This window comes from Meleagris gallopavo, chromosome 3, assembly GCF_000146605.3.
Source record: "Meleagris gallopavo isolate NT-WF06-2002-E0010 breed Aviagen turkey brand Nicholas breeding stock chromosome 3, Turkey_5.1, whole genome shotgun sequence".
Lineage (NCBI taxonomy): Eukaryota > Metazoa > Chordata > Aves > Galliformes > Phasianidae > Meleagris > Meleagris gallopavo.
This window is the reverse complement of record NC_015013.2, coordinates 27,648,996-27,662,102: the sequence shown is the minus strand read 5'-3', so window position 1 is coordinate 27,662,102 and position 13,107 is coordinate 27,648,996. Positions and strand designations below refer to the sequence as shown.

At 39.8% G+C, this 13,107-nt stretch overlaps 2 protein-coding genes across 2 annotated transcripts; one reads left to right on the top strand and one right to left on the bottom strand.

Moving 5' to 3' along the window:
* Positions 1–160: 160 nt before the first annotated feature.
* On the bottom strand, positions 161–1,034 carry LOC100542991 (40S ribosomal protein S4). Its single transcript, XM_003204851.3, has one exon. It carries the CDS (start codon positions 993–995, stop codon positions 204–206), a length of 792 nt encoding a protein of 263 aa, XP_003204899.1. The 5' UTR covers positions 996–1,034; the 3' UTR covers positions 161–203.
* A 323-nt stretch (positions 1,035–1,357) lies between these two features.
* On the top strand, positions 1,358–12,776 carry LOC104910179 (protein cordon-bleu-like). The gene is made up of 4 exons (XM_010708562.3): positions 1,358–3,397; positions 4,015–4,134; positions 6,273–6,524; positions 11,459–12,776. The coding sequence occupies exons 1-4, from the start codon at positions 1,367–1,369 to the stop codon at positions 11,474–11,476; spliced, it is 2,421 nt and encodes an 806-aa protein (XP_010706864.1). The 5' UTR covers positions 1,358–1,366; the 3' UTR covers positions 11,477–12,776.
* Positions 12,777–13,107: the final 331 nt, after the last annotated feature.

The following is a 13,107-nucleotide window of genomic DNA, read 5'->3' as shown; positions in this document are numbered from 1 at the left end:
CTTTCTTCATAGGGGAGATGCTCCAGGCCCTTCACCATCTTTGTGGCCCTCCGCTGGACTCTTTCCAAGAGATCCCTGTCTTTTTTGTACTGGGGAGCCCAGAACTGGACACAGTACTCCAGATGAGGCCTTACCAGGGCAGAGTAGAGGGGGAAAAAAAAATTGGACATACTTTCAGGACCACAGCTGGCCCAAGCTGCAGTTTACCCGCTGCTCTGTTTGGCTGCCAGTCTCTTATCTCTCTCTTCAGCATTGGTCAGGCGGATGCCCTTTCCACGGGGCAGGGAGATCCATGGCTTGTTGCCCTTGCCAATAACGAAGATATTGGAGAGCCTGGTGGCAAAGCTGTTGCCATTGGCATCCTTCACATGAACCACATCAAAGGAGCCAGGGTGTCTCTCTCGGTTGGTGATCACCCCAATCCGGCCCAAGTTGGCACCGCCAGTCACCATGCACAGGTTCCCTGTGTCAAACTTGATGAAGTCTGTGATCTTGCCGGTCTCCAGGTCAATCTGGATCGTATCGTTCACCTTGATGAGGGGATCCGGATAGCGGATGGTGCGGGCATCGTGGGTGACCAAGTGAGGGATTCCTTTGGTGCCCACAAAGATCTTCCTCACCTTGCACAGCTTGTACTTGGCCTCTTCAGCTGTGATGCGGTGAACAGCAAAGCGGCCCTTGGTGTCGTACACCAAGCGGAAGTGTTCGCCTGTCTTCTCGATGCTGATGACATCCATGAAGCCCGCAGGGTAGGTGATGTCGGTGCGAACTTTGCCATCAATCTTGATGAACCTCTGCATACAAATCTTCTTCACCTCATCTCCGGTCAGGGCGTACTTCAGCCTGTTCCGCAGGAAGATGATCAGCGGGAGGCATTCCCTCAGCTTGTGAGGGCCCGTGGAGGGACGGGGCGCGAAGACGCCCGTCAGCTTGTCCAGCATCCAGTGCTTCGGCGCCGCCACGCGCTTCAGGTGCTTCTTCGGGCCGCGGGCCATGGCTGCGCTCCTCCGGGAAAAGGAGGAAGCTCACTGTTTCTCAGAAATGTTTCTCCTTTGGAGTCATGTGGTGAAATGTTTATCACTGAGAGAAGTTAGTCAAAGATAAGGTATGAACAATAGATTAAATTCTGCTTTTAGCTGCATTTGTATGTTTCCCACTGGCTGAAGAAGGACTGCAGGAATATTTTGGCTGATCCTAATCAGCAACCAGACAATAAAAAGGACTCAGATCTCTCCTTTTTTGTAATATAAATGTATTCCTGCTAGTTTTAGGGGAACTAAAATATCTGATCTGGGTATGTTTGTGTCAGCTGTTTGTGTAATTTAAAGTCATATTGCCTAAATATTGCCTGAATATAATATACTACATGTGTTTTACAGCAATGGATGTTTTAAGTAACTCTGACTCTGAGCACATGAGTGAAGTGTTGAACCCACATACAAGAAAAGTTGAGGTCCTCCATGATGTTGCTGGTTCTGTTCCAGTAACAGTCATAGATGATGCTCCAGAAGTTACCATCTATAATTCAGCTGGAAACCAAGAGACAAGGAGTTCAGGGAATTTATCAGCTGACTCTGTTAATATGGGAAACTTTACAAATAGAAACAACAATGCAGGTTCCTTTGATAAGGGACATGCCGATGGTGAAGCTGTATGTATACCCAAGTACCTAATACATCAGCAGCCATCTGATGATGAGTTCAGTCACTTACCCGTGGAACAGAGGAGGGATATGTTTGAATCTCTCACATCCTCCTTTGAAAAAAGAAGTGAAAAGAATGTAAAAGTAGAAGCTCCGCCTAGACATGTTATGAAGTCTGAGGAGTGTAAATCAAAGCTGACTTCATCTCACTCCAAGACTGCAACTGAAATCAATACAGCAAAAGAGAAAGTAAATCCATTTAATGAATATAGTAAGAGGGAGAGACCTCTGAAAAAAAGTAAGTCAGAACTAGAAATCAAACGGCCACCTGCAAAAAAAATTGAAGTAGAAGAAGTTCCATCAACACCTCCGTGGTGTCATCGTGCCCAGAAATTGGAAGCAAATTATGAACCCAAAATGGGTTTGACGACCTTCAAAGTTGTCCCTCCCAAACCTGAAGTAAAAAATTTTGATAGAGGACTTTCGATCTCAACTGGTGCTATTAAGATCGATGAACTAGGCAACCTTATCAACCCAAAGCCTGTTGTCAGTAAGAACATACCAGGTTCCTCTGCTGGTGAAAGTGAGGAGATTCCTCTTGGGAAAGTGAAGGCATTCTGGAGGTCAAGTTCTGTGGAAAAACAAGGTGATGACTCTGCTGAGCATCTTGCTAAAAAGCCAGCAGTTACCACAAACTCTAAATCCTTTGTTACAAAGCAAGAATGCAAACCCGTCTGTCCTGCAGCTTCAAAACCTGTACCACCACAAACTGTTATTTCCCAGGTAGGTGAAAAACAGTCTGAGAATGAGAAGACCAAACCACCTCTTCCAGTTACACAGTCTCAGGTAAAACCATTAGTGGTCCCAGCCATTAATAAGGACAAGCCAGAGCTTCCATTTCTAAAGCCTCACAGGAGAACTTCTAGTCAGTATGTGGCCTCTGCCATTGCAAAACACATCAACCTACCTACCTTTAAGTCTGATTCTACAGATTTTCATGAGAAAGATGAAAATAAGCATGGGACAGGAGAGGTTAAAACTGAAGCTGATGTTTCCCCCAAAAGGTGTATTATTGTGGCCAAGTACAGCCCTGTGGAAACAGAATCAGCAGAAACAAGAGAAAAAAATTCAAGTATTTTTACTTGTAGTCAAAAAGCATCCCACAGATTCGCACCTGGTGATAATTCTGGCACGGAAAACAAAGTAGTGAACATCAGGGCACCGAGTCAAGCAACTCCTGCTAGTTTCTATAAAAAGAATGCCAGTGTCCCACTTAGTAAATCCTCTTCAAAGGATAACAACAAAGCAGAAGATGATCACAGTTTAAACAGCAAACAAGGTACAGCAGAGAAAAAGATGCATCTTTTGTTTGACCAGAAATGTGAGACTTTGCCCCGTAGTAATTCAGCCTCCTCTCTCAAGTCACCTGAGCTCCAAGGAGCCTCACCTTCTTTCAGCTCATCTTTGCGCATTACTAAATGGCCTCCTGCTGACAGCATGCAAGTTAGTTCCCTGAAAGCATCGCCCGAGTTCAATGGTGTGACAGCAAAGGCAGAATCAGAACAGAATGACAGACCTGATGATTCGGCTGCTAATGCTGTCGGTGAATTGGATGTTAACGTGCAGACTAATATCTTCGGACCAAAGAAGAAGTTCAAACCTGTTGTCCAAAAACCAATTCCAAAAGATACATCGCTGCACAGTGCCCTAATGGAAGCTATTCAAACAGGAGGGGGAAAAGAAAAACTCAGAAAGGTAAAGTGGAGATTTTATTTAGCCTGTTCAGGTTGCAGAAACCTGTAGGCAGACACCAGAGGTTTTATAACTGGTACATCTGCAAGGAAGCTGCAGCACACATGGCACTTGAAAAATTTATAGTGGCAAAGTGCAGACCACGCCAGTGGTTATTCTGCACGTCTTGTATGTTACACAACACCATTCCTGCTGCCCTAGCTAAAAGAGGCAAAGGGAGAGAGAAACAACATGAAGGAGAGGTAATTGAGGTTAGCCAGGGAGCCTCGCCTGCATTTCAGTGTGTTATGTAAAAAAGGAACACACAGCATGCAGAAAACTTGTAAACACCTGCAGAAGAAAGAAGACCCCAGTTGTTGTTAGTAGACAATACCAGTTAGCCACTGATTTTATGCTCAGGGGATATGAGGCTGCATCTCTGTGTGTGGCGTTGGTAACTGGGACCTACATGTATCCTTACATTCGGTGTGAGCTCAGGTTATAAAAGCAGGCACGTAAGCAGACAGGCTGAGTAGTCCCCATAGCTTGCATTCCAGTGCAAGAGCTAAAAGTATTTCTAATAACATTTCCAAAATATCTCTATGTAAATGTCTAATAACAGTATTCTTTTCATAATCTAGGTTTCAGACAGCGCGCTAAATGGCAATCACAAGAAACCCTCATACAGCGAGCCAGAGAATGAGCGGTCAGCCCTACTAGCAGCAATTAGAGGTCACAGTGGCACTTCCAAGCTGAAAAAAGTAAGAAATCAACATGATAAATGATCTTCTAAGTGTAGTCTGTTCCTATTGAATGTTTCAAATAAACCTAGAGAAAATGCAAACTACGAGTTGTGTTGGAAAGAGAAGAGTATAGGGGGAAAGTTTTATGATGCAAGACCAGGTCTGACTTAGACAGATAGCAGAGAGGGTCACATTCCACCCTCTGCTATAGAACTTAGCACTACCTCAACTGGCGTACTTTCAACTGAGAAAGAAGTGGAGAAATAATCCAAATGGATTATTGGGAATGTACACAGGAAATATCAAACGTTTATCGCTTTCACATTTTAGGTGTTGTTTTTTGTATGTTAGGGGAATGCAGTTAATATATTTGCATTACCTTCTATATACATCTAGTTCCAGTTACCTCATAACACTAGGACTTTTTCATGCATGCTGTTTATCTGTTAACTTAACTGATGCATGCAAGTTGTATGCAAGTAATTGATGGAAAATTTCAAACACTTTCACTACAGCAGAATGTTTCCTCCTATCTGAAAGATTTACCTAATCATTAAAGCATCTCTTATCCCCAGTAGCCAAAGCCTGCATTGTTCTGTGCTCAGATTTCACTCAGTTACTAATCCAGCCAAGGACTTGTATTTGGCAGGGAGGTTCCCATTTCCCCCATGCAATGACTAAGACCATTAGTACATATCCAGAGAGCTGGCACTAGGTAGAAAGTCTCCCTTGTCTCTGTTTGGGAATTATTTCCTCCCTCAGAGTAGTTCTGAATATCTTACTGCCCTTGTTTCAGTTAGGATGCAGCTCCCCTTTAACTTGGGAGCAGAACGTGCGGTGCTGCAGTCACCTTTGTGCACATGACTGCGCTCTGCGTTCATTAGGAATAAATGCAGATCTGTGTGAAAGAGGCTTTGACAGTGAAATGGTGTTGTATTGCCGCAGAGACTTTTTAGGATACTTTCTTCCTGCAGAGAAGATTTTGCCATCGTTTTAAAGGAAGTTGCCTAGAAACCATGTGCTTCTTTTTCACAGTGTCACCTGTGCTAGATGAAGTACCATGTTTGTATGTGTACAGGGCGGGGTATAGATGTACTGTGATTAAAGGGCTGTCCCTTCTATGACATCTCAAATGTTCTTATCTTAACTGACATGACATTATTACCATATATTTGTGTATATGTATGTATGAAGTAACAGAACATAGGGGCTTTCTGAGTTTGGATTATTTGATGAGAGATGAGTCCTTTTTTACTAGAGAAGAGCTGTGCCTCAATTTCATGGAAACAGAACGTTAATGCATCTACTTGAAAACCTCCTGTTTGGCACATGGTACTGAATTTCCTAATAATTGCCAAACTGTTATAATTACTAATAACGTATTGTGATTATTATTAATAATGTTGTTAGTGGAAAAAATATTTGTTGAGGCAGTTGCTTAGTCTAAAAGATTGCCTCCTTGCCTACATTATTTAAACTAGAACAAGTTTCCAGATAAGTAATTCGTGCTGGAATTTTAGGTTCAGAAATTCTACAGAAAGACACTTGGAAGAGTAATCTATTGAGTTTTTATTTTTTTTTTCCTCAGTGCTTTCACATAACTCTCTTGTACTACCTTTTTTTTCTTTTTTTTTTTTCCTTCATTGTGAGTTGAAACTTTAATATTATTTTTTCACTGAAGCCAGGTCTGAAAGCTTCAAATCCAGAAGAGCATCTCTGTCATTTGAGATTATTTCTATGCACGCCAGAATGTGAAAAGTAACAAGATTCCTGGGTGGCTGCAGCAGCCTTAATATATCTTCGTGATTCCAAAACCCCTTGTGGTTCTTAGCAAATGAATTCCAAGTCCAACTCTCTGTCTGTTACCTTAAATGCCAAAAAGAGTTACAGGATGCTGGAGCTTGTGGTAAATAAAGATTGAGTTTCTGAGTCAGAGTCAATGCCAAATCCTTGATGCTTGTAATCAGCCCAGCTGAGTGATGTGAGTGAGTAGTAACAGATGTTCAACTTCATGAGCAAACAAAAGCTCTACGTGTTTTATGTCATTCAAGCAAAGTGAAATTAGGGTACTGAAATTAAAGTGCATCAAATGTCAAGTAATTACAGTTTAGTCATGCTTGGTATTAACTGTCTCCTTTCAACTGCATCACGAACAGATCTCCTCATTGGCCTCCGAAGAGCTCCAGAGTTTTAGGAATGCAGAACTGTCTTTACCAAAAGCAGAAGACCCTCAAGAAGAACAGCTCTGTATTCCACCTGCCCCTGCCCAGCCACCGCCACCGCCTCCCCCTCAGCTGTCAACAGCGACTTTTAAATTCTCTGCCACGACTACAGGTGACCCTGGAGAGGCAAGGCGAGCCCTGATGGAGGCCATTCGCTCTGGTGCTGGAGCAGCAAAGTTAAAAAAGGTAAATGCACTTTTATATTTCCTTGTGGATGAAAAAACTTGGTCTTTCTTGGTCTTGGAAGCTGTTTATAAGTTGTTCTAGCCACGCATTTCATTCCGCCATCAGAAGAGCTATGCATTCAGTGTTTTCTCTGAGTTGAAGACTGAGAGTGTTTTTCAAACCTTTGAACAGGTATTAAAATGCACTGTTAATGCTAAAACATGCCTGTGTTTATACACAACCATATGAACCACATGAGCAGCCAATTCTTTTTAAAGAGCATGAATATCACTTCAGAAAGTATTTCCATGCTCTTTTCTGTTGTTGTGAATATGAGATAATACTGCATGTCCTTCAGACTAGGAGAATTTTAAAAAGATCAGATATGAGACCCTAACGCGAATGTAGAGGTAAATATTCTGTCCTTACTTCATTTATGTGTACGTTTTGATTTCCATAGGATCTGTCAGTAAAACCTGTGGGTTCCTTTTAGTATCAATCTGAACTTTATTAATTGGATGCCTGTATGTATCAGTTCTGTGGTCCATCATGGGTTAGTCTACTCCCAGATGGCTAAATTATCTGTTGCTCTGGTGTAATTTTTTGACATAAGTTCACATACCTCTTCGACCAAAATTTGCTCTTCCTAATCTTGAGTTATAGTATATTTCTGAGTGAGGAGAAGTAGATCAGTTGTTCTCAGTGGAGTTATCTCAATATCATACTGCAGTATCAAAGAATGGACTTTGATCCACAGACTTTAGGGAATGCACTGAAACAGATGCCGTTTTCCCAGCACATAATTTGGCTAATGACAACCAGAAGTGTGTAAATATACTTCAACCTTGCTCACTTGTCCACTTCAAATAATTCAGAAAATGTGATAAAATTTTAACAATAAAAAGTCTATCTAAAGAAATCTTATTTCTGATGAATGAGAAATTCCACAGAATCATCCAAATAAGTATACGTTCATTTTACTTTCATTGAAGTTCACATCAGCATGCAAACAGAAGTCTGAATGTGCAGTTATTTTCTATGTGAAAAGATGTATTGATACTATGCATAGTAGTAGAAGATGACAAATTATGAAGAATTGCTACTCTAGATCAGGCCTTTGATTCCATACTTCAATAGCTTACAGAAAAAAAAAGGAAATTAGGACATTCAAGAACACTTCATGCTGTTGTTTGATTTCTGGATCCTTCCAAATTCCTGGTTCATCCAACTGCGTAAGACTCTGAGGGAACCCATACCGCTACTCATTTAAACAGGCCTTTGTTATATCCCTGGGGATTTATTTTGAAACAGTTGGATGGCCTTTGCAGACCATGAAAGTGATCTAGATATACTGACGTATTCTACTAAATACTGTGCCTGTCTTTTTCTGTTTTCAAGACAGAGTATTTTTTTTGTAGTTTTGACATTGAGGTGACAGAAGAGTGCATCTCTTATTGGGTAGATCTTTTATGAAAATAAAAGAGAGAGCATTTTGTACAAAACAAAGTAAGGTGGTCTTATTATTGTGCTGTCCTTCATGTATTGGATATGCAAGCTAAGTCCTGTATATGCTAAAGGCATTGTATCACTTTGACATCTGAAATTTCATGCCCTTGATCAGTGATAAAAGTAAAATTCAGATTTCTCAAAGAGCTTGTATCCACTGTGTATTAAAATCTCTCCTAGCTTGCAGTGTTAAGTGAGAACTGAAATCTGATCTTTTCCTTGCAGTAAGGCAATTTGTGATAGCAAAAGTTGAATTGGTAGAAGCCTGTGTCTGCATATCAGGGTTTTCTTTTCTTCCTTCATAGCTGAAGAATATATCTCCAAGGAGCACTAAGAGCACTAAGTTGTTGACAGAGGGTGGCTGGCAGGTAGTTTTGCACCAGGACTGAGGAAGCTTTTTTCTGTGTTCAGCCTTACGTGTCCATTATCTCTGATGCCATGATTTGGAGCTATGAGTACAGGGCCATTTTTGGCTTTGCTTTCTAGAAGGTTTTGGTTTCAGCAGCTAGGCAGCAGACTTGGTCATTCCATTCTGTAATTACGTCTGTTTCTCCTTCAATGTCTTCTTGAAATTTTATAGAACATGGCCTTCTGATGGTGAGGTCATTCATTTAGCTAATATTGTGGGGGAACTGAGGCAAAGACCTGTGTTGCTTAGTTATATATGACTCATTTTGGCCTTATTTATAAGGAGTTATTTGCAGTGGAAGTAGATCAAACAGAGCTGTCAGAGGAACTAAACATAAAAAGCAACCAATTGCATAGATAAGGAGCATCCCAACAAAAATTTGAGCTCTATTAATATCTGTGAAAAGGCAACTCCTCCACTCCACCCTTGATTACACAGCTGTTTGCTAAAGTCATGAACTTTAAGGTTAAAAGATCCACTGTGCAGGAAGGGAGGAGAGAAATTGCTGTAGGCTGACCTTGCCGTGCTCAAAGACAGAGTCTGCGCCACATCGGCTGTAATTGGGTCACCCAAAACAAACCAGAGCAAAAATAGGTACTTGAGGAAAATGCCAAGTGTGGATAAGACAGTATGTGCATAGGTTCCCTGTCCATTCCTTAATTGATTTCTTGGAGTACTTTGCCTGCTTTGGCTAATAAATCATACTTTGTTTTGGAGAAATGGATTCTGTTTTATTGCACACTGTTGCTGTCCACAGAGTCCCAAAGGAAAATTCTTGTGGATGCCAAACCCAGTTGGGCCTCCGCAGGAAAATGGTTCATCCCAATGCAGTGCAGTTCAGAGAGATGCCAAAAAGGGGGTTAGATTTCATATCCTACCCAAACATCTTCACCTCCATTCTGTGCTATTGAAAGGTGATGAAATTACCAAGCTGGAAAAGACCTTACAAGATGCAGGAAGTAACCTTTTTCTTCAATTTCCAAAATAGCCAAAATGTTACTTGCTTAGCACACCCAAAGTGCAATAGCAAATCATGGAGATGGCATGAAGCAAAGACAGAAACCAGGATGGCTGACATGGTGCTTTTGGCTGTTAGTTGACTTCATAAGTAAAGGGGTCTCACTAGCAAGGAGCCTGCTTTCTAGCCATGCAGTCTGGCTCCTGTACAAAGGATGATCAGTTGATCTGGGAAATAAACAACTGATCTGAGACCAAATTTTGGCTAATTCTATTAGTCAGATCATAGAGCTATGCCATCTGAGTTTCTGTTGTTAAATATGAACTAGTGTTTTCCTTAATCATACAAAGGAACGTTTCTCATAGTTTCATACAATTAAAATCCTTCTGATTAGTTTTTACACTTTTTATTTCTGTCTTAGAAAATGCAACATAATCTGGGTAGATTTCTGCAATTCCTTATGACATTACATGTATACTTTTGTCTGTGTAACCTGCCTTGGGATTTACTGTGATTATCTGTGGAAAAAAACACAACTACACATGCAAATAACCTGTTAGATGTCTAGCTGTAGGTATAGTTGCAGCACAACCCCATGCAGGATGAAAAATTTTACCCAACAAGGAGAAGTTACAAAAGTTGCTCATGCTACATTATACCATGTACTCAGAGTTGAGGGATTTGGAAGAAATACTGCAGGAGAATGTGCCTTCACAATGTGGAAAAGGCTTTGCTTGTGGAAAAATTATTTCTGTAAACCACCTTTTAATAGGACATGCAAGAGGTATTCTACAGACTTCACATTTTCCAGTAACAATAAGAGCCATGCAATTTTAAGCAATCTTATATTAATAATACAAATTTGGCTCAATCGCAGTATCTGCAAGCAGTCATTCTATTGGCACTGGCATTTAGTCACATGAACTCTTGATACGTGCAGTATATCACTCTGTTGGCAATCGAAGGAGCCAGGTAAGGTAATTACTGCACCCATTACAGTAGATCTGTGGTGTATGCTGGGATAATTTGAAGTTGGTTGCCGATGAGTAATACATCGATCTGAATTATGGCCCATTTAGTGTCTTCTAGGAAGTGTGGCCTAGTTCTATACCTCTGTGTCTGGCACTGGATTATTTTCCTCTTATAATAATAATCTGTGTCTGTGGGTGCAATGACAGAAATTACAGACTCAAAGCCATGGTTGATGTTGGCACTGCTATGCTGGAAATGGAGTGGGAGGCCCCACTAAAAGGTTGGCCAAGCTTGATATACAGGTAGTCAAATGAGCACAGAAAGTGATTCTCATTCCCATGCATAGTGAGAGACAGACATTTGCATGCTGCTACTTCATTTGAATTCAAAGATTAAATTTTATTTGAGCTATTCATCTTTATGAGAATTTGTACCATGGCCTATTTTTTTTCCCTATGAATAAAGCTTCTGCCGTGGACACTAAGGCCAAAAGTGGAGGATTGAAACTTAATCAAATACATTATTCCTGTTTAGCTTCTGCGATCCCCTTAATGTATATTTCTCTGATAGAATCAAAGCCAAGTAACTTTGATTTTGGAAGAGTACACTGGCATTAAAATTAAGCAAATGCGTCGATGACCTGAGGACTAGGAAGGAAGATAAGCATTTGTTTAAGGATTTTCCTGCATCAAAGCCTATAAAAGTTTCTGTCATTCAATCAGGAAGCCAAGTACTCATCAGTTGATTTATATGACCAGTGACAGCTATCCGATACTGCACAGCTTTTGACTGTCAGATACTGCGTACTCACAGCCAGATCTCTGTTCATCCACAAAATGAAGCAAGTTTATAGAAAAATATGTTGTCAACTTTCATGTAATAATGTTACTGCAACTACGATGTGTACGTATATATGAGGTGTGCGGTTTTAAGGAAGGGTATAAATTTCCTTAGACAAATTGATAAAGCTAGAAAGAAGAACAGATAAGCTTTATGTCTTAAGGAGCTGAAGAAGAAAGTAGGTTTGAAAACAGCCCCATAGGAGAATGTTTGGTTAACGATGAAGGTTTAAAAATATCTTGAATGATCGTGTGCTTTTCTTTGTTATAGGTCCCTCTTCTCGTTTGAATCACATACAAAGAACAAGTAATTGGAAAATCTAACCCCATAAGCACCTATAATCATCATTCAAGTTCTGAAGGGCAAAAAACATCAAGACATTTAGTTTATTCTTTTGTCTACACGCCAAAATAAGTTGTAGTTAATTTTCTTTGTGTTCCTGCATAATGGTTCTAAAGGAAAAATATGTTGCTCTGCTGTAAAGCTTCTGTGCCAAGGAATTGTGTTTTGCCTCTGAATATTTAAGGTTGCCAATAAACTACTCTTGTTGGCAGGTTAATAAGAATATAAACACTGTGCGGTCCTGTGTTCATACTTAATTGTGTTTATGGGCAAAATGAAAAGACTTTGCTAGCTATCTGAAAAGTAATATTCATTTCAAGTTCTTAAGAATATGTAACTGTTTCAAACCATTTACTTCTTATTTGATTTAGAAAGGGCAGTAAATGATCAGGGGGAAAAGGAGAATAAAGATCTGTAGAAAATAATCACAAGGAAAAGGTTGTGGTACATTATGAGGAACGTCAACTGTCATACGTGGAGTCATTGTTGTCTTCTTAAGATTAAGTGAATGTTATATCTTTGGTGGAGCTCTGAGAAAGCAGTCAATCAAGAGTGAATGTGAGACTGTGTCTATTGAAAAGTTACTTATGGGATATGACGTATCAAATACTTGCATGTATAGATATACTGAGCCCTAGTAATGTTCACGGCACTTTAAGAACTGAGACACCTTAAAGAATCTCTATTTGCAACAGACTGTGAGCATTATAAATAAGACTTCAGAGTGCTCCATCGAGGTTCAGGATTTAGAATTCATTCCTGCACTGCAAAAGGAAGTCAAGCTGGTTTGTATTAGAAACCAGGACTTTGTCTCTTGGTCAAGTTGTGGGTAATTTCGCCATTTGCTTCCAGATTGTATGGTTGTTGTATGTTGTCTCATGAATATTTATAAGCAGCATCTTTCTCAAATGTTAACTACTTTGGTAGTTGCTGTTGTACATATTTTGACAATCTTTCATTGAATTGAAATTATTAACTTATAAAGGAGAGATCAAAAATGCTTTTTCGTATTTCCTGTATTGTAATGAAACTGAGGAAGAGGAAGTTTGTACATTTACACTTTTATAATCACAGATCAGAGTGCTGGTAGATTTTTTTTTTTGAGGCTGAAATTTAAAATGTATAGCTGTGTAATGTTGAAAGCGAGAGAATATTTAGCCATCTGCATTTAATATGACTGTATATTATATATTGTAAAATATTGATGTCTGTTAGTGCCACAAATAAAAATAAAACTAAAACCTTACATGGCTTGAAAGGCTCTTTTTTGCCAACTGCTTTCCATTTACAAAAAGAAATTGGAACTAGAGATGGACTTAAGCAAACCGTTATGCTGTGTTTGATAGCTCTAACAAAAAATGTCTCAAAATGAGAATCAAGATAGCGGTTTTATACATTATGGTATTAATCTGCTGTAGATCCATTTCATCATTAGGGAAACTAATATATTCAGAATTAGGATGCTCTTTTGTGTCCTACATAAAGTAAAATAACTTATCTTGACTGGTTAGCTTTCTTTTACCTTGAAAGTCTTCTCAATGTGCTTTAGATAAGAAATATTAACATAAAAATTGTAT

What these genes read in the sequence shown, in the direction of transcription:
- LOC100542991 (XM_003204851.3), bottom strand. Translation starts at nt 995, where the DNA reads ATGGCCCGCGGCCCGAAGAAGCACCTGAAGCGCGTGGCGGCGCCGAAG.
- LOC104910179 (XM_010708562.3), top strand. Translation starts at nt 1,367, where the DNA reads ATGTGTTTTACAGCAATGGATGTTTTAAGTAACTCTGACTCTGAGCAC. An exon ending in GAAAAGAAAAACTCAGAAAG is followed by an intron (nt 3,398 to 4,014) that starts GTAAAGTGGAGA and finishes TTCATAATCTAG; the next exon opens with GTTTCAGACAGCGCGCTAAA. An exon ending in GCACTTCCAAGCTGAAAAAA is followed by an intron (nt 4,135 to 6,272) that starts GTAAGAAATCAA and finishes CATCACGAACAG; the next exon opens with ATCTCCTCATTGGCCTCCGA.